This window comes from Esox lucius, chromosome 20, assembly GCF_011004845.1.
Source record: "Esox lucius isolate fEsoLuc1 chromosome 20, fEsoLuc1.pri, whole genome shotgun sequence".
Classification (NCBI taxonomy): domain Eukaryota; kingdom Metazoa; phylum Chordata; class Actinopteri; order Esociformes; family Esocidae; genus Esox; species Esox lucius.
The window spans coordinates 5791671-5812905 of record NC_047588.1 but is presented as its reverse complement, the minus strand read 5'-3'; the positions used below and the strand labels follow the sequence as shown (position 1 = coordinate 5812905).

Below are 21235 nucleotides of genomic sequence, written 5' to 3'. Positions count from 1 at the left end.
GCTTCCGAAGGGGCTTCCCTTACTCACAGCCTTGGTATATTGGGTAACCACTAATTACCATTGAACATCAACTGGAAAAAATTTTACTAAATTACAGCATTTTAAATGGTTTGAGGTGATGGCCACCAGAAGCCGGTGGGTTTATGAAGTAAGACATCGGTGGCCAGCCTTTATATCAGCCTGAAAATCATCAATACGTCACTCGGCCCAAATGTAATACCCTTGAATGTTGGCTATGACTTGATGGCTAGTCTTCAAATAGTTCCTTTTTTTTCTGAAATTGGTCCTTAGCTGGTCTAGACATGGGTCATGACTTGAAACCTTGCCCTCGATGACAACACTGAGCCACTCGATTCGGTAGACGCCGCGATGGACACAGACGTTTTGAGAAGTGCCATTTTTGAACTCGGAAAACCCGATATATTAACAAGTCGGTACGTTGTAATACGACCATGATGCACCTCAGAAAGACCAGACAGTCTGGAAGGGAAAGAGTCGACTTTGATGAGTGTGGATTAAATTGGGTACGGCAAAGGCTTGCTGTGTGACTGTCAGCACTGGAGAGGGAGCTTGATAATGGGAAAAGCCTGGGCTGCTTCCTCCCATCCCCTCCTCTACTCTCCGGCTTCCAGCATTTTCTCCCCCTTGCTGCATGCGCCACGTGGACTACGAGTCATGATAATTCTCCAGGCAGTGATGAAATCTCGGTGGAGAGAAGAGAGAGAGACATCATTTCAGTGCAGGCCTGTATAATCACTCTACAATCTCTACAGCACAGATTATGCTGCTACGTTCACCAGAAAGACACTTTCTTAAACAAAAGTGAATGTCTTTTTTTCCTACCATATTTAAACAAGGTCTGTCAATGGCTCAAGATAGAGCATAGTGCAAGTTTTTACATCTTGTGCCTCTTGTGATGGGTGCTAGGTTGCCAGTAATTGAAGGGTTTCTGGTTTGAAACCCAGAGCTGTCTAGGTGATCTGTCCATCTACCCTGGACAAACACTTAAACCTATTAGCTCCAGAGTTGGTGTTGATAAAAATGATTTGGGATATGCAAATTATATGTTTACATTTACCATCAAACTTATTTTTTTTTTTTTAACTGAACAGATATAAGATCCCGGCTTTTCAAATTTAAATTGTAAGTAAACCTAGGTGATTTACCAATAACTATGAAACTATGAAAAAGGATTAAGAAACACAAACCTCAACTTCATTAAGATATCATTGACTAGGACATATGATTCCCATTTAGAGAACAAAGCAAACGTGGTTTGAATCCCAAAGGAAAAACCTCTTCAGAGCAACACCGTCTCAGGGCTGAAATTTAGCAGCCGTCATGATGGATGGTGAAATGAATGTTGGAAAGGACGTTGGGAGCTCTGCTTTTGAGCTCAACACCGTCACAGTTACACATCATCGAAACCAAGCACGACTTAGACAAACCAGCTGCGTACAATTACACAATTAATGCTTCAGCTGACATGTAGAAACTGTTTTATTTGAGATTTGGTCTATCCTGCGTGGCACGTGTTGAAAGAGGAGAAGTTGTCTAACTTGTCTCATTTGCCAGCAGATGGTGGTCAGGGGTGTAAACGAATATGGCACATCCAGTGGCAGAAGCTTTCACATTCTGATGGCAGCAAATCACGCTTTGATTGAAATTCGGTTTAGATTATTCCAAAGATAAATATATGTAGTCCAGCTTGAGTACATTCACAGCTTAGCCTTGCTCATCTGGTCAAAATTAGGTATTTTGTCAAGACACACAGGCCGACTGAAGACACAAACATTGAGTAGGATTCACAGGTGCGCAAAGCCTCCCTCGTCGAATCACACTTAAACTTTACAACGGTTCCTCAACTTTGTCTTTTGCTATCGCTCCTGTGAGGATTCCTGTTAGTGTGTGTGTGTTTGGACTGGAGGGAGCCAAGAGAGGAGGAGATCGAGAAGATATAGGGGAAAGAATGGGGTCAAGGGTGCACATATGGAAAATGAATCAAAGGACTTTGCCCCAAGGAATCTGCGTTCCTTTGCTGTCGGGAAGACCAGCGTCACTGAGAGATCACTTCCTCCTTGTCTGTGAGGTCACCGTGGCTCTTGACGCCACCGGAGGATGCCACTGCCATTGTAGGCTAGCGCAGCATGGCCGAGTAAAGGCATCAAGACCACCCCCTATTATCCCTCATAGAAAAAGACCACCCCCTATTATCTCTCATAGAAAAAGACCACCCCCTATTATCCCTCATAGAAAAAGACCACCCGCCTTATTCTCTGGTGGTTTATCCATAAGAAGCCACGTGGAGTCTTTGGTAATGGTTAGTGGTCACAAAGAAGTTAAATATCCAAGCCGATCGAGGAGCAAAGTACAAAAGAGACAGTGGGTGCAGATGTGAGAGACTTTGCTTTTATTAAACCCTAAAGAGACGTAATGCAATTTTTAACAGCCCGTTCCAATTTTTTCTGATTTCTACCTCATGCTGTTGATGATACCTTTTCTTTACCTCATTCCCGGTGGACTCGTCTGTGTTGGAAGTAACTGGTAGCACGTGACGGCAGAGCACAATTACCATCGGTGACACCGTAAGTAAAATATAACAAGGCGAGCAGTGGGGGGGGGGGGTGTGTGTCTGCCGGTGAGATCACCACAAGGATGAAGTGCTCTCTAGGGATGTGGAGACTTCAAGAAGCTCCTGACCCTAGTGTAACTCACTGATGACTAGCATGTGTGACTAGCCCGCTGGTCGGGACAGCTGCTGGAGACAATCTGCAGACAGAACAGAGATCGAGGAGTACAAAATGGGGAATGTGGAGAAAGAGAGGAGGAAGCAATCCTGCCTAATTAGTATCCCTAGTTCCCTTGATAGTTGAATCAAGCAAGTAATGATAGATTTTTTTTGTATTGAGACGCTTGTAGGTTTTGCCTCCATCACTTCTGTACAATACTCTGTAGAGAATGATTAAGCTAGCTACTGCCTAGGTATGCTTGAGGATAATTTTTGGTAATGTATGTAACCATCATTCTCTGATTGAGTGAACAAAGTTCACTGCCCTAGGGAAAGCTAATTGAAGGGTTAGTGGATAAGGCAACATCGTTAGTTCCTTTTCAGTCGACCACTCAGCGAAACGCCGTCCTCAGTCCTTCCTTCATGGAACAACAGTTATATACAACAGTTATAGACAAATGTGTAGACAACCTAACCTAACTAGTTTCAACATCAGTTTATAGATCTTCACATCTATCTTGTTTTGTTTTCAGTTTGTAGACAATCTGGACTAATATTTTTCACAGTCAGCTGGCAAGTTCATCTCTTTGTCTTGCTTGATATTTCTTCACTGCTTTACACTTCGGGAGTGGGGTCCTAATTATTTGGTTGTCACCAAGTGGCAACATGGCCAACATAGCAACACAATTACTATGGTCAAAAGATTCCAATGACGTGTTTGTCCACCTCTGCTTACTCCCCCAATCCCTGACCCCATTGCAAAGGTCATTAAAAATCCATTAATCAGGCTGTGTCGTGGGTTACATGTGGCCTGTGTTTTGTTACATGACTCAATTGCTTAAATAAACACGGGGTCGCTTATTCCCTTTGACAGACTTTTTTCCCTCGGACACAGGGCCGAACCTCCAAAAGAATGAACTTCAAGATGGGGGTTTTGAAATGATACACTTGCAATGGGAAGATAATTGAGCAATTTGTGGGATTTTTTTTCACATGGACCTTGTTTGGTTAGAACCGTCTCGTGTAAATGATTTCTTGTGACAATCTTTGATGTGGTCAAAGACCCAGCTGTATTGAACCATGGAGGTCTGTCCACCATTGCCCAGTAAAACATTTATCTCGGATGTTGTTCAGAACTGATCGCAGATTTTATGAGGATTTCCAGGTTTGGAGAATCCTTCAAGTCCACACTGGGAGGTCTAAAGGTTTGGTTCCACCAGAAGTGGTTGATTGGGTTAGCGAATGGTCTCAGGCAAAGCTTCTTCCCAAAATATCTGGTGACTTTCACCACATTGAGGAATGTGGTCCTCTGCCAACTTTTTCTGAGGTTAGAAGTCTTTTCCTCTTCTCATGTGGACTTCAACCATCTCCCATGCTTCTTTCTGCAGACCATGTGTCAGTTGTTGTAGTTGTTGGGTAAATGGTTGTTCTATTTTTGTCCCAGGGAGTTCTCAACATTCCAGTTGGTTGTACTTGTTCTATGTTACATGGCTGTCCTAGGTTGCACTGGTTGTTTAGGAGATTGTCCTTGTTGTTCTAGGAGGTTGTGTTTTTTTGATCCAGAAGGTTGTCCTTGTTGTTCCAGAAGGTTGTACTTTCTGTTCCAGAAGGTTGTCCTTCTTGTTCCAGAAGGTTGTCCTTGTTCCAGAAAGTTGTCTTTGTTCCTCTGTAGTTGTTTTAGGTGACTGTAGATGTGCCCTGTTTTACAAATGTTCAACAAACCGCCAAACATTGCCTTCACACTCTACATTTCTTTGGGCATTGAGGCTTGTGGAGAACACACTGCGCAATGATTGACTGCTAAGTCTGTTGTACTTTCCAGAAGATGCAGTAACAGGCTTAGCAAGCGCTTTGGGGGGATGTGGGGGGTGTTGTATTTGCTTTTATTGGGGAAGCATGTAGAAGCTAATGGTGAAGAGAAGAAAGGAAGTGGTACCTGTTTGAAGTGGTGCTACAGATACAAGTATGTCTTTCATCTCTGTGCGACACCGCACCATTCCAGAGCTACATCGGCCATGAAAATCATAATGCGTGTTCATAAATGCCCAGAGGCCAATGTGTTGTGTGAGTAGTCAGCATGCTAAGCGAAATTCTGCCATGAAGGTTCCCAAAGGCAGAAGCAACTTATCACAGGTGAGAATGGCGGTTGAATAAATTATGCTAGCCATTTTTTCACTTTGATCTGGTGTTATTTTTGTCCAGGTAAATGTGAATTCAGATTTTATTGGAAGTTTTTGCAACCTAATGTAATGAACATTGAGACCTCTGAAATTTTATGAAAATGAATTATTAAACATTTTGTTAGGAATTTCTTTTTTCTCATAAACATTTGTAAAATAGCGATATATCAAACACATATGTGGAGAAATTGCTGATCACATTAAAAAACAGTTTTATAAAGGTTAAAATACGTCTGGTGCACCACCTGAAATATTCAATACAGATTGACAAAATACTGTTTATGTTTGGAGCCAGCATTACTTTAGGCTTTTCAAAAATCTTGAAAACATTGTCCATCATTCTCAGAGACAGACACTGAAGTTACTCTCTTGGTTTCATATTTGTCTCCAAAAGGATCCCTTTCCATTGAATCACTGTCGACTGCTAGCCTAACATCTCCTTGGGCATTTTTTCATGGCGGTTGGGAGATTTTAATGAACAGTGAAGTTGTGAGAATACAACTTCTTCATCAGTGCTTGTGTCTCACTGCCCTGGAGATTTCTACCCCAGACAGACTACGTCTAAAAGATGAAAAAGCTCGTTTAACCCTCCCCTTAAGGAATTCACTTTAACTTTAACAAACCACTTTAAAACTCAAAAACAGAAGACTCTTTGAATTTGCTAATTGGTCCCCAACAAGACCAAAAAACAAACATGACCAAATGACCTCTCTCTCAATAAATTTCCTAAAATATATGATTAAAGTTCCATTTACTATCAGTACCTAATGTGGTGTTCAATGCATATTTCCACAAACAAGTTGTTTAAGAGGGGCTTTAAAACCTGCCTTTGAGTCTCACCTGGATCTCGTTGTTCTTCCGCCAGCTCTATGGCTACATGGAGAGTGAGCCGCTCACCCTGCAGCTGTTCATCGGGACCGCAGACGACCGCCTCCTGCGTCCACACGCCTTCTACCAGGTTCACCGGATTACAGGCAAGACGGTCTCCACTGCCAGCCATGAGGCCCTCCAGTCCAGCACCAAGGTTCTGGAGATCCCACTGCTGCCTGAGAACAACATGAGAGCAATGTGAGTTTTTTTACTCTAGCCTTCTATATCTCTCCATCAATCACTTTATCTCTCACTATCTCCAAATCCCTCTTGATCTCTCAATACAGTCCATAGTAGACATTAAAGGACATTTCTGTTGCTTTCCTCCCCTTTGTACCCACTGCATAAAAAGACAGGATTCTCAATATCCTTGAATGTAGGTTTTACCTACCCCCAAGTCTGGTTCTCCAGCTGGCCAGGTAATTTTGCTCGCCAGGGTGCCCAGGCAGCAGCCCTTGTCCTGGGGCTCTGTTCACACCTTTGTCCTTATGGCTCTGTATAGATATTGTTGTCCTTGTTCAGTTGTGTCACTAGTCTCAACAATGTACCTAACGGCCACAACCTAGCATCATAACCAGGTATACACTTTATCTGGCTTTGTAAAGCAGCCTTACAGGAGCCTTGCTCCCAATCTCAAGTGTAGGGTTTGCCAAACAAGGGCTGTACTTGTTTACAGATATTCAGGAGCTCTCTAGCTATGTCTTTTTGAGAGTGCAAAACAATCACTTCTTCTTATGGTCCTTTATTACAAGAAGAGTTGCACATTGAGATGATTCAGGATATTGTGGTTTGGTCACAACCAAGACATCTAGATTGTCTGTTTTCACCCATGAAATGCAGAAACGCTTGTATTTGTGTGGCGGGAGGAAGTTCACAGTTTTGGTGGCACATATGATATGTCAATACCATTATAACAGACAGACTGAGGTAAATAGTGTTCACATTTATTTTAAACAGTTTTTTGACGTTGTGGCCGTATATGCATACAAGCGAGACAGAGTTTTATATTGGATTCATCCGGATTGTCCTGTTTTGATATGTTTTCCTCCGTTCGGTACCTTAGGAACACAGCCCGGTTTCTCTCTCTGCTGACTAACTGAAAGGCCAGAGTCTGTCTTCGAAGGGTCTCTGACAGAGTCTTTCCATTGAGCTGTTAACAGCCACCCCGATAACCCTCTGGCCAGCTCCTTCCTTTCTCGCTGACTGACATCACGTAGACAACAGATGTCAGACAACAGACACTTATCAGTCTATCTCTTACTTTCCTCTTGTGACTGACAATGTTTTATTTGTTGACCACCATCCAACCATTTTCTAGCCAGAAGAAAACTACTTCATTGAATAGTATCTGGACAATCTAGGCAAGTATCTAGGAAAGTCTGAGCTATGATAGCAGGTCTCACTTTTCTGTACATTTACTGAACAAAAAAAAAGAACTAACAGTCACTCAGTTCTTAAAGTCGGTATATTTTGATGTGGCAAATACATTTCAAGTCAGGCATCAATTTGTCATTCAAGTTGTTTGGTTTGTAATCCCTTTCTGCCACCTTTCAACCTGGCAGTAAGTCACTTTTGGCTCCCTTGGCCCACCACTAGTGTATGATAAATTTGGTCATGGTTATTGTGACCGACGATGCTGTGATTATGTTATTGTGACCAAGAGTAGACAGTGTTGTCACTACAAACTTCAACTCTAAACCGAGTTCAACGCATCGTTGGAAGGGGCCACGAATGCCTGCTCCACGTCGCCTCATGGTCCATGAAAGACGTTAATGTTCATTCCAACAGTCGTTTGACCATAGAATAGAGCACAGCACACCAGCCCTAATGTGTTTGTTTTAAAACCATTAGCTGCGTGACTGAACACTGACATCATGCACGAGCGCTAAAGAAACTAGTTGCGAGTGTTATTTTTTATTTATTCAAATTCAGGCCGACCAAAATGAAGAGGAAAAATAGATTTGTGCAAAACTTGACATTTAACATGTTCCAGGAATCCCGCCCAAAAAGCTCCAGTGTAAAATGTACATGCCAAGCCATATCCCATATGTATTCCTTGACTTTTTACCAGCCACCCTTTGGTTTTACTTCAATTTCTTGAAGGCCAGTTTGAAAAGTTTCCACCCAGAAGGAAAATCCTCCCACAAAAAAAATTAAGTTAAATAAAAAAGATGACTGAAGAAGAAAAAAGAGAAGACTGCAGATAAATGTGGCATTGATTAATAAGGGTGAAACTGTATAAATATTTGAAATGTTAAAAGTGTGAGACTTGAATGTTGTGAAGGGAGCAGGCTTTGGGGGAAAGGTAGAGCGTTCTTAAGTGGCTGTGAGAATGCAGGTGGAAGCCAATGGGCTTTTCTTCTGGGAAGAGATTGGGAAAAGACTGGGAAGAGCCTGGGCCGTATTCGTTAGGCACACAAGAGGATTATCTACTACAGGGTTTGACTAACTTGACTAGTCCAATCAGGAACACTCATTTGTTTTTTTAAAGTAAGCCACATTATGTTGCATACCCTAATGCACAGCCCAGAAAATAATTTCAGAGTGTTTTAAAGGCACATGTAGACTATAAGATAACTTTAAACTTTACAGAAATTACAGATGGGTGACAGCACTTTGGATATCTATTATCTGTAATGCTAGTGAAGAGGCAATCGTAATTTTCATTGGAAATAGTTTAGAGCTCCTGATCTGTGGATTGACCTCTACCCATCCCAGACCAGCTCACCTCATCATCACATGCATTTGCCTGCACTTGCTGAAAAAAATCCTTGCAGGAGAAATGATTTCCCCAAATAAAACTGAACAATTGTTCATCCACAGTACAGTACATATACCTCCATGGTCTAACAGTGACGACCTGATGAAACACTGTTATTCATCAGTATGGATGTCGCTATGGTCTAAATATTAATACCTGACAACACACTATTTTTCTTCAGTATAGATGTCTCAATGGTCTATAATGTGATTGAATTTTTTTTTTTTAATGTATTATGATGAAGAAAAAAGAACTGGTCTATAGTCTGGTATATATACACGGTGTATATATAATAACCCGTATTATATTGCATCAATGAAATTACCTCAGGCTTCAACTACTTCAGCATTGCCCTAACACAAGTCGTTGAAATGCACTAGCGAATGCAGAACACTGACATGCACCCTCCTTTCTGTGTGGTACAGCATCGACTGCGCAGGGATTCTGAAGCTGCGCAACTCCGACATCGAGCTGCGTAAGGGAGAGACGGACATCGGGCGCAAGAACACCCGCGTGAGGATGGTGTTCCGCGTGCATATCAGCCAGCCCAATGGCAGGACCATCTCCCTTCAGGCCTCCTCCAATCCAATTGAATGCTGTGAGTTTTACACACACACACACACATAAATACTTATACAAACACAAACACAGATGAACATACAACACACACACGGATACACATAAATAACCGGGACACATTCAGGGACGCCAGAAGAGGACTGTACACCCCTCAGATTCTGGTTCCTGTCTAGGTTCCTTTCTAAGTTTGGACCCTACTAGGATGGTTTTCCTAGCTACTGTGCATTAACTCTGGTTGCGTGCTCTTCGGGGTTGCAGGTTGGGTGTCTATAAAAGCACTTTGTGATAACTGCAGATGTAAAAAGGGCTTTATGAAGTAAATGTGATTGATTGAAGAGCATTGGACCAGTAAACAAAAGGTTGCTGACTCTTAATCTCCAATCTGACTGGGGGAAAAATGTCCAGTTCTGTCTATGAGTGAGACAGTTGACCCTAATTTCTCCAAGGTCGTTGCTGTAAATAAGAATCTCTTCTTATTATAATGTAAAAAAACAACAACTATGACTGTTCCTTATGCACACACACATTAGCATGGAAATCTGTACAAGGTGGCCTGTTGGACCCAATTCAGCTCTTTTAGACTTACTGGTGTTTTTATAATGAAAGCAATTCGCCAAGTCATTGGATGCATTGCACTTTAATTGATAACAGGGAAGTCAGGCACATAATGTTATTTATCCCTTGTGAATTCTAGAACTTTATGCCTAACATATTGTTTTTCAGCTTCCTTATTATTCCAGGTTTATAATAAAAAGTCATTTCTTTATAAGCCATATGTCTGGTGCACCTGGAAGCGTGTATGGAAATCTCTAACTATGTCATTAAGCTGTGTGTGTGTGTGTGTGTGTGTGTGGGGTGTTTGTGTGAGTGTTTACGTGTGTGAGACAGTAAGGGGTGGATGGTAGGAATGTGTCTCGTAGTTTCTAGACCTGGCTTGTTGATGCTATGGACACCCATAGCGCCCAAGCCTGTTTTTACATCGCGTCGAGAACAATCCTCATGGAAAGTACCCGGGGTATTCTCTGGGTCTTCCCCATATATTCAGTACCCAACGTGGAATTAGCCCTAATATTTGTTCAATTGCAAGAGTGGGTGGTGTTTACATTGAATTGGTCTAATGAATTGTGATGTGGTGACGGGAGCCTTGAGTGACTACGAAGGGGGTGGTGGTCGCGGACGGAGCCCCGGAGGCACACTGATAAAAGCACGCGGTGGATTAAATACGAGTTTGTCTTGGGTTGGGAAGGAGAGCCAATTCTGAAAATAACGGTTTGGGTGACCAGAGAAATATTGTTTTGATCAATAGTACTTGTTCTCTTAAAAATACTTTGAAAAAATCAGAAAATAGCTTGTGTTTGTAAAAAGCTATTAGAAAATCTAAGTGGATTACCAACTCCTGCTATATAATGCAGAGTTGTGGAGGTTGGGGGATCTGGAGGTCCAGGTGTTGATGGAGACCGGGTTAGGACGGCTTTAGCAGAATGTCAGAATTAAGGGATGGATACACCCATTGTTTGGGCAAAACATTTTTTTTAGGTTCAACTTTTTTGCCAGACATAGTTGGATGTGAATGGACACTGTTTTTCTGTCTTTGTCTCTCTGATGTTCGGTCTGTTTTTCTGCCTCCATGCCTGCCTGCCTCTGTGCCTGTCTGACTGCCTGTCTGACTGCCTGTCTATTCTTCCTCCAGCCCAGCGTTCAGCCCAGGAGCTGCCCCTGGTAGAGAAGCAGAGTCTGGAAAGCTACCCTGCCACTGGCGGGAAGAAAATCCTTCTGAGCGGACATAACTTCCTGCCGGACTCCAAGGTGGTGTTTGTAGAGAAGGCCCAAGGTAAGATACACAAGGAGGACCACAGCAGCCACTTTCTCTAGATCCTTCTCTCAAGATCCTTCTCCCTCCTCTCTCTAGATCCTTCTCTCTCTTCTCTCTAGATCCTTCTCTCTCTTCTCTCTAGATCCTTCTCTCCTCTTTCTAGATCCTTCACTCTCCTCTCTCTAGATCCTGCTCTGTCCAGATCTTTCTCTCTCTGGATCCTTCTCTCTCCTCTCTCTTTTCTCCATAGATCCTTCCCTCTCCTTCTCTCTCTCTAGGTCTTTCTCTCTCCTCTCTCTCTCCCTTCATTGCGTTCCCTCTGTCTCTGCTCCCGTCAAAACAGAACCTGGTCTGCCAGGGAGCCACATGTGGTGTGCATTAAAGCACTATATTTTTAACCAAACCGTATTTACATTTGCAGAAGTTTCCATTGCCTGTTCAGTGACGCTCGCCACAAGTTAAGGAATGAATCACGAGCAGGGCATGTGCAACGTCTCTCCTCTCTCTCTCCCTCGCTCTTCCTCTCCCGCTCTGTCTTCCCTTCTCTCTGTCTTTCGCATCTCGACCACTCAACCTCCCTTCTTACCTTTGTCCCACAATATTGCTAATCCTCCCTCTCCTCCCTCTCCTCCCTCTCCTCCCTATCACTTCTCACACTCTTTTTTCATACTGTCATAAACCCCCCCCCCCCTTTTTTTTCAGAGTGATTTGTTATTACTTTTACATTACATTTGTTTGCCATTCATTTCCTTTTTGTGTGGGAGGGGGAGGAGAGATGACTGCGCAAAGACACTGATGAAGTTTACAAACAGTCATTTCCTTGATCGTTTCCAGTGGCAAAAGGCAATTCGGCGTTCTGAACACGCATGATGATGATGATTAAGGATGATTAAGACGGTGATGAAGATGCCAATGAAAAATATTGAAATAGTGACGATGATGATTGGTGGATTGCAATACGTTATATCGGTGGTAGATATTCCTTTGTGTGATAAACTCACTGGTTATGTTTAAAAAATATATATATTTTAAAATCCCCTCAGAGCACAGGTGTCAAACCCATTCAATGAAGGGCGTAGTGTCTGTCTGACGGTTTTCCCTCCTTTGTACTTAATCGATTAAGTTGATTAACTAGTTAGGAACTCGTTGTCTGGGTCTTAGTTGGACACCAAATGAAAGAGCAGATACATGGCCCTCCGTGGAACAGGTTTGACACCTATGACATTTTGGGTAGATTTTGGATAGCACCACAAGCCGGGTTTCATCCCTACCCGAGGACTATGCAGTGGTTTGGTATAACACTTAAAGCATCAGCGCTGGCCCCGATCAACTCCTGAGACGTGTCCGGTCTCTGCCAGGTGAAGTCTGCGATGTGTTGGCTCCTGTTGGTGTTTTATTTTTTGGATTTTTTTTTTCTGAGAGGGTTCCCTCTGCGCCTGCTAGTGATATATTAGCCTCGCTTTTTCTCCGTCATGGAAACCCCCCCTCCACCCCACACTCTTCACAGCTGTGTCTGTCTCTCTAACCCGGGCGGCCGGCTCCCCCCTTAGCCCCTCGGAGCCCACCGTGGGAGGGGGAGGGGGAGGGGAGAGATTGGCTTGAACTTAACTGTAACCCTAGAATACTTAGCTTGACTTCCCCTGGATTCTCCCCATGTCCAATTATCTCCACGTGGAGGGGGGGGGGCTGTCAGGTCACAGAGGGAAGAGAAGGAAGCCCTCCCAGTCGAGAGCCTTCTTCCTTACCTCTTTAACCCGGCTCACCTTTGACCCCTTCACCTTCAGCCCGTTCACCTTCAACTCTGTCACCCTCATTCTTCATTTTCTGTTTTTCTTCTCTCCCTTTCTCTATACCTTTCCCTTTCTCTGTATTTTTTCTCCTCTATCTGTCTGTCCCTTTCTCTCTTTATCTCTCTTTATCTCTCTTTCTCTGCCTTCTCCTTCTCTCTCTGTGGCTGTATTTCGTTGTTCCTTCCCTCTCTCTCTCCCCCTCTCTCCCCGGGCCGTTAAAACCATTAGCCAGGGTGGCGTGGGGTTCTGTGCTCCAGGGATCCCCACACATCTGCCTGCTATCCCCATTTCAGTGGCTTGTTTTCCCCTCTCCGTGGCGCCCAGAGAGTGAGACTTCCGAGAAGGTGCACAAAGTGAGGGATTCCTTTTCATGCCGCCCCCCCCCCCTTCTCCTCCTCCCTGACCCGTCTCAGAGTCTGCCTGCGTGGTCGTCTCTTATGTAAGCAGTAATGACCTGCTAGATCCAGGGCTCTTCCAGCTCAAATCTCATTGTCTCACACACACAGACACAGAAGTTTCCATAATAACTACTTTACAGGAGTTTATGCATCTGGTGAAATGCGCTCATGCTTTATTATGTTGAATTGAACCTACTTCATTGACATTTTGATCAGTCCTTGAATTGAACCTACTTCATTGACATTTTGATCAGTCCTTGCCATCTGGGAATGCTTTTCGATTGACGTCGCTCATTGTTGATTTTGAATATGACAAAAATGGGGTAAAATTAAAAAGGCGGTAATAAAATATAATTATATTAAAGACGAATGCCATAAATCTGTTTTTCTATTACACTGGGAAACTTCTTGAATAAAAGGCCCCAATAAATGACATCTCATTCATAGAATTACGCTAATTGCACATATATACAGTCACACCAAGACTGACAGACAAACACACGCACATTTCAAGAGTGACACTGACACACACACACACACTGACAGACAACTGAACCTTTTCCATAACACAACACCCATCACTGCTTGTGATCCTCAGTGACAGCCATAACTTCAGTGGTGATGAAAGTTCGAAAGGTTGCTCAATTTCCGAAACCTGCTCCAATAAACACCTCACTAAACATTCCACGATTCGTCAACAGACAGTGCCTTGACCTAACTTCAGCTTTCTATACCAGCCTGTATATTTAGTTTTTATTTATGTATATTTAATTTTTGTACATACTTATGCTTTATATTTGACACTTCATTTTGAGATGTAGTTATAACCGATACTCTCCATTCTTCATTTGTAGGAATTTCCGTTGTTTCAACAATTGTTTGTTTGTTTTTTAAACTACTATATATCAGCAATATATGCCATATAGCAGACAGTTTTCTCAAAGCAACTGACAGGCATGCAAGAGTACATTAAGCTAAGCAGGTGGTCCCTGGAATCAAACCCACTGGCCTGGTGTTCAGCATCATCTGTTTCCGGATATAGTTTGGCCACAACGGTATAGGAGCTGGGTTTCAAAGTACCATATTGTCCTTTCTACAACTCAAAATTATTTGTGTGCTGAGTAATATACATTTTTCGTCAACCTCTGTTAATATAAGAGACTATTGATTTTCTGTATATTTGCACCCCCCCCCCCACCACCACCACCCCCCCACCCTCCCCATCCTCCTGAGTTGTTTTGTTATTCTTTCCTCCTGGCCCTCCTGAGACCTCCCCCGTAGGAGAAGGGCAAAGCGTATGGCTGGTGGCACTCAGGGAAGTCCTAATGTGCCTGGAATAATAATTCATTTTTTACGCTGCACCCTATGGCTCTGCATGGAGAGCACACAGCACGCCTTACCCAGAATGTGTGTTCAATGCTGTGTGTGTATGTGTGTGGCACTCAGGTGTTTGGTAGCCTACAGGCTTGTTGCTTGGTAGGAAGTGTTTACAGTGACTCATCTGCAAGGGATTCCCTGAACAGGGGCGAAGCGGAATATGTCAGTGTCCCTGGAGGGAGGTGGAGGGGTTCAGGCAGGGTCAGACTGAGGGCTCTTCAGGGCTGTCACAGAAGGTTACTGCCCACCGGGCTGGTGACTTTGTCCCATATCTCTTGTACACAATTGGCTCTGCTTTGTGAGTCCCCAACAAGGTTTTGGAGACGCTAGAGGGATATTCTCTTTGCGTCCCATCGTCTGAGACTGTATTAGTTCTGCCACTCTATTATGCATTATACAGTTGTACACCTAAAGGGTCCGATGTTGTGCTGCCAACCCTGCGGTCCTCTGCATTGTACATCACATTTAGAGCTATTACTAATTTAGCAGACGCTCTTATCCACAACGACTTACAGTTAGTGCATCTTGAGATGGCTGAAAGACAATTTGTATTTTTGCCACCGAAAAGTAGTTACTTTGCGAGAACTTAAATATATATATATATTAGGGAAGAATTCACATCTATTTCTGACATTGTTGTGACCCTCATGTACACGGCGCCCTGTTCCCCAGTGAGGCCTAAATGATGGGTGTCATGTGGTTTGAAAAAGATCCCGTCGACCGGGATGCGTCTCAGTCTGCATTCAACAGTCAACACGCCCTGTACCAGTAAGTAGGGTTTTATAGGCCTTGTGAGTGATTATTTTCCTTTTCCACGTCTCAGAGAAATTCCACCCCCTTTCTGTGTCGCTGAGATATTCCATAGCCTTTTGCGTTTTCCCTCGGCCTGACTTTGTCTAATCTCTGTTGTTTTTATTGGGCGTCGTTGGCGTTAGCTTTGACTTCGCTGGAGCCCTCTCTTTTGGCGCGGGAGCAGAAAAGAATACCTGGCGCACCCCGTCGACTGTGGGTTCTGGCTTGCCCGGCTTTCCATGGCTGGAGGGGGGTGGGGGAGGCGCTGGGGAAAGCCTACGCTCTGACTCAGAACGGGGAGGGAATTCCCTCGTGAGCAGGATAGCTTTTACATCTGGCGCGACTGGATCCGTGCCTGGAGGTCTGGGAGCCCCGCGTCGTTACGCTATAGCTCCGCAGCCGGGAAATAGGAGGGAGCATTTAAATCCGCTCTGCCCCGAACCCGGCACCCCCTACCTTGGGTCCCCCGACGTCCCCGACCCGCCTTTTGGCGGTCGGTCACTCAACAATATCTTCAAGGATATCGTCTACCTTCTCCCTGTTTCGTTTGCCTACCCAGACTTCTCTTTCTCCACGTTCTTGACAGATATGTCACTTTTCCACCAGGATCAGTCCTGGCATGGACCAGGTGTCACACAGGAGCTGAGGCCAATGTAATCTGGCCCCTTTTGGCCCGAGGAATTGCCTTCTATTTTGGCTCCCGACGTACTTAATGTTCTTTGAAAGCCAGGCGGTATCAAGATTTTGACACAATTTGATAAATAACGGACCGAATGTGTTTTAACAGGAAAGAGGGATAGAGAAGGGGAAAATAGGCCTCAGAAATGATCTTGGGGAAGGACGAAAGCCGAGAAATAGGACTGGATTCTTTCACGAGTGCCTCTGCAATTAAGTCCGGGTGAATCATATTTTCCGTTCCCCAAAACCACCAAAGTGAACATTCTTTGGCCAGTGGAAGTTGTTGTTCTGTTGTTGAATTGCCCCTGTTCTAGGTTTTGATTAGAGATCTATCCCGTATCACAATCACACTCTCCAGCCATGCTTCTCTGCCTCCCTCTTCGTCTTTATCACTTTCTTTCTCTCTTGTTGTTTGGGTTTATACCAAAGGTCAGAGGAAGGGCAAGTGTAATGAAGCCCAGGTGACGAGAGCAACGGCTCTTCGGTCGCTATCGGAGTGGTCCCATCGTGTGCTGCAGTTGACAGTGGCATCCATTTCTCTGTTAAACAAACATCTTAGTAATTACCCCAGGAAATCAAAGTAAAAAGGAGATAATTGCTGTTGTTGTTGTCGTGTGTGTGTGTGCATGTGTGTGCGTGTGTTTGGCGGGGGGCACCGTGTTACATTAGTCACTGAATAAACAGTGTGTCGTTGCTTAGAAATAGGAGGGAGTTGGCTGACTCTCATTTCAAAGTTCTCCGTGTCCCTGTCTCCTGAGCATTCTTCATTCATCATTGTTGTGTGCTTCCTGTACTATACAACCCCTGTTCACAGACTCTCCCCCAACCGCTTAGACATGGTCACAGGCAGACGGCATGGTCACAGGCAAATAGCATGGTCACAGGCAGACAGCATGGTCACAGGCAGATAGCATGGTTGCGAGTGTGTGAGGAATCATGCCTCTCTCGCCAGCATTGCTCCGTGTCCCAGCTGAGGCTGTCGATTCAGACTGAAGGGAGGCTATGTCTCGCCTGCGATCGTCTGATCGGAGAGTTGAAAAGGAGGCAGAGGTAGAGACGGAGGGAGGGAGGGGTTACGCGTGGGTGGGGGCTTTGCAGAGGGAGGAGGGGCTGCACTGTTGTCAGGAACAGAAGCATTTTGCAGAGAGAGGAAGAGAGAGAGTTGAGAGAGAGAGAAAGAATGGAAAGTTTTGCGGTTATCTGTCTTACGGCACTCCCCGGCTTGTGTGTGCCACACATACGGCTGTATATATTCAGCAAAAGGTAAAGAGAGGAAGAGTGAGGGGAAAAAAACGCCTGCTTCTCTTTTCTCTTTTTTGTAGCTGAGCAAACTCAGAAGAGTAGGAGTGTTTCCTTTAGGCTTCTGCAGAGAAACAGCAAGAGAGTGAAAGTAAGGCGGAGCCACAGAAAGATGAAGGGATTGAGGCACGTTAAAGTTAAGGAGACTGAGAAGACGAGAGATTGGATATTAAATCAGAGTGGTGAAGAATGAGATATATGGGTTTGAGGAAGTAGACAGAGAGAGAGATAGACAATTAGATAGAGAGAGGGAGATATGAACCTGAAAAACATGTTTACTTGTGAAGGGTTGACGTTGCAGTCTAAGGTTTCCCCTCTTGGAGAGGCTCCCAGTGTGGGGGCGGGCGAGATTCCCTCTTGGTTCCCCAGACGTAATACGAGGAAAGAGCATCCTCCAACAACTCTTTCTCTCTCTCTTTCTCCCTCTGTCTTTCTCTCTTGCTTCTCGCAGCCTGAGATCAGTTGTACAGACATATCACCTTCACATTCCATTACGCCACATGGCAGCCTTTTTAGCATAATTGCCACCCTACTGAGACGAAACAGTTGTGTTTGGATCTTTTCTTTCTCGTTCTACTCAATTTCGCACGCTCCTGCGGTCCCCGTTTACGGCGAAAGTAAATAATGTTTCTAAAATATACACACTGCTTCTTTTCCGAACTTTTAATATTTAACTTGGGAATAAACATCTGGTGATCTGCCCCTTCATTAGCTCTCGCTCAAACCAAAGTCCACCCGTATTCACCGAAGATGAACGGGCTAAACGGCACCGGGAAAGGCCTGTTTATTTTTTTATTTGAGAAACACACGGCGGAGGGAGAACAGTACGGTCTGGAGACCACAGCTCGACACTCTCTCAACAGTCATCCTACGGCAGCTGCCCAATGGCCTTAATGTATTGAGTGTGTGCCACTTCAACCATACGTCACAGTACTCTGCAAATTACGTCAGCCAGCCAGTACCATAGCCAGTGCCTTCAGCCAGTTCCATACACAAGGTGGCATTGCCGTGGGCCCTCATTTACAGCCATTAGCCCGACACAGAATGCCAGTTCCCATCGACACGGCTATAAACGGCACAGCAGAGCCGCAGACACGTGAAGACGCATGCACTGGATAACGTCAGTCACTTGTGACAGCCGCTAATGAGCGTCGTAGGACTTAAGAAAACGGGCGGGGGTTCGGAGGCCTGATTGCAAAAACAGAGCCATCTGTTCACGAAGGTGCAGCGCTAAATCACTAAGACCCCAAAGCATGTGAAAGGACGGCTGGAGCTGCGGGCTGGTGTTGCAGATGTCTAGGCCTGGTTTGACAGGGAAACCTTGACACCACAGCACACTTTCGACGTGAAACAAAGCAGGGAACATATAGTAGTATATGAAGCAGAATTTAGAACAGTTGCTGGTTTTTCCTGCTTGACGCAAAGTCAAATGTGCCGATTGTGTGTTAATACATAACATTTAATTTTCTGCCTATTTTTCAGATGGACACCATTTATGGGAGACAGAAGCCAAAGTCGAGAAAGACTCCTTCAAGTCTGTAAGTAGTCCTTGTTTTCTTCAGGACAAATCCTGTATTAGATGTTTTCAAGATTGCAATCGGGCTCTCTTCCATCCATTCAGCGCTTTTTCTTTCTTTTTTCCGACATGAGACTTTTTCCTGCCCCAATCCCTTTCCTTCTCGATCATCCCTCTCTTCCTCTTGCTCCTCTGATGTAACCTTTGCTAATACATTACCCAGGGATGGGGATTCATTGGGTTGATTACTCCACGCAATAGCAAATGGAATTTTCACCAATTGTTCCTCTCCGTCCTCATCGGCACATACGCCGTAAACAGAGCGATCGGCGCCCACAACATCTTGCACAGCCATTAACACGTACCCTCCTCTGACACAAACACTCGCGCGTACTGCATAAGCGCGAGGATACCACCGCGGTCACTGGGTCGCATTCAAAAAAGGCGCGGCGTCGGAAAAAACATTCGGTTATGGGAAAACCAACGTTTTCCGTTGAACAGTTTCGCGTACAGTCAGTTTTTCCTGATGAACAGTGCTTTCGATGCATGACCTTTTGCCCCACCAAAACACCTCAGTCTCTGTCCCCCTCTCCTCCATCCTGCTGGTCTGACACAGTCAGACGTTCAGTCTGACTTCAGATAAAGGAAAGGGGTAATCACCTCGTCTTTTCGCGGGCGTTTCTCTTGAGGAGAGCGCATTGGTCCTCTCCCTTTTCACCTATCACAAGAAAGGTAACGACAAAATAAACAAGTGTATCGAGCCACAGATGCTCAGTGACACGTTTGGGCCTACGTCCTCTTCATAGAAAAACGGGGGCGGAAAAAAGGCAGAAGGGATTCGTCCGAAGGGGACTGTGAATGTTGTTGTACGTGTCATAGGAAAGCGACACATGCATCTGGAGCTAATTAAAGAATAGTTTAGAGAGACTCGTTCAGTCTGCTTTCAATATAGAGATGTTTCTGTACCGGAACGTAGATGGATCTATGTGCTAGGGAGTTTGTGTGTGCATGAGTGTGTGTATTCCAGTGTGCATTAGGGCGTGTGTGACGACAGTGGGTTTCAGACCATCTGTACCCCTCCTCTTCTCCCTTCTTTCATCAGTGAAGTCTCGTTAGCCGTCTGCCCTCCTGTAAACAAACCGCTGCAATTGGCAGTTGCAGGGGTCTAGAATAAACATGTTTAGCTACGGCGGCACTTCAAGGGTGTTACTGTTGTGTTTTTTTCATTCAGGTGAACAGCTTCGTTGCATCAGAAAAGCTAAACGAAGACTCCGCTTTGGTGCTTCGTTAGTTAATTGGCCTTAAGGGCTGGTGATGTTAGGGATAGTCTCTCATGTTGGAAAATTACAGCGCCGGGTTTATGAAGGAGGGGTTGGCTTTGGTAGGTTAAAGACAAATAGTGTGTGCTTAAATGGAACGCAGACCAAATAGTTGGCCTTTTCTTCCCGGCCTGCCGCTCATCAGTGCTAGGAAACCATCCATCTTTCATCCTGCCATGTTCTTTTAATTATAATTCCCGTTTTGGATTGTGCCGGGCGAAGGGCTGGAGAAGAGGGTGGGGAGGTCACCGACACCTGTGTGTGTGGTGTGCGCCCCTCTGTTAGTGTGTGTGCCGTCTCTACCCCCTGTCAGTCCGGAGCAGACCGGGCCTGTAAACAGACACGCCGTCAGACAGACATGCAGACCGACCCCAGAAAATATGCTGAGCAACAGGGAACGGCTTCCTGCTCTGCACTACCGCCCCATATGGCCAGAGCAGGCCCCCAGAGAGAGAAACAGAACCAGACCGGCACTAAGCAGACAGCCGCACCAGCTCACGCCCCCCCCGCCCCTGGCTTGCAGGCCAACCTGAGCCTGGGCAGCCGGCGAAAGCAGCCCAAAGTTCACGTCCGTCCCAGCTCACGGATGCCTCGCCCCGGGGTCAGCGTGCCTACCGGGGGCTGTGAAAACAAAACACGTTCCTCCCCCTGTTGTCACGGGGTTTAACACCTGACGCACAGGGAGGGAGGGGGGCGGGTTCCATTCAGCCCACCCATATTGGGATAGGGACTCAGAACAGCCAGCTCATTCAGAACCTTCCTCAGCAGTTACCCTGAAGGCAAACCCACCATAACTTGTACATTAATGAGCTCACACTAACATTGAGGTAGTGTGTGTCTCAGAAGTGTTAAATTTTTCTATATTTAACTAATGTCGCACTTAATTAGAACTACTCACAGCAGTGACTAAACACATTTTCATACTTATTATTGGTGAACCCCCATGGGATTCGAACCCACAACCATCGTGCTGTAAGAATCATGCTCTCGGTTTTAACGGTTTATGGGCCTAGCAAGTGGGAGAGGTACCCAATGCCAGTGGTGCTTTGGAATCCAGTACACACGTGTGCGTAAAGTGTGTCAATCCGCAGTCTGGGTGGATCCATGACTGTGTCCATTCTGTTTCCTGTCTGTA

At 45.0% G+C, this 21235-nt stretch overlaps 1 protein-coding gene across 5 annotated transcripts in view; it reads left to right on the top strand.

Moving 5' to 3' along the window:
* Nucleotides 1-21235, top strand: part of LOC105028214 (nuclear factor of activated T cells 1) — a 60940-nt gene that overhangs the window by 11435 nt on the left and 28270 nt on the right. For all 5 annotated transcript variants that reach the window (XM_034289103.1, XM_034289101.1, XM_034289099.1 and 2 more), the window contains exons 4-7: nt 5774-5976; nt 8965-9137; nt 10809-10949; nt 18748-18803. In XM_034289103.1, coding sequence (XP_034144994.1) covers nt 5774-5976; nt 8965-9137; nt 10809-10949; nt 18748-18803 — 573 coding nt within the window. The remainder of the gene's footprint in view (nt 1-5773; nt 5977-8964; nt 9138-10808; nt 10950-18747; nt 18804-21235) is intronic.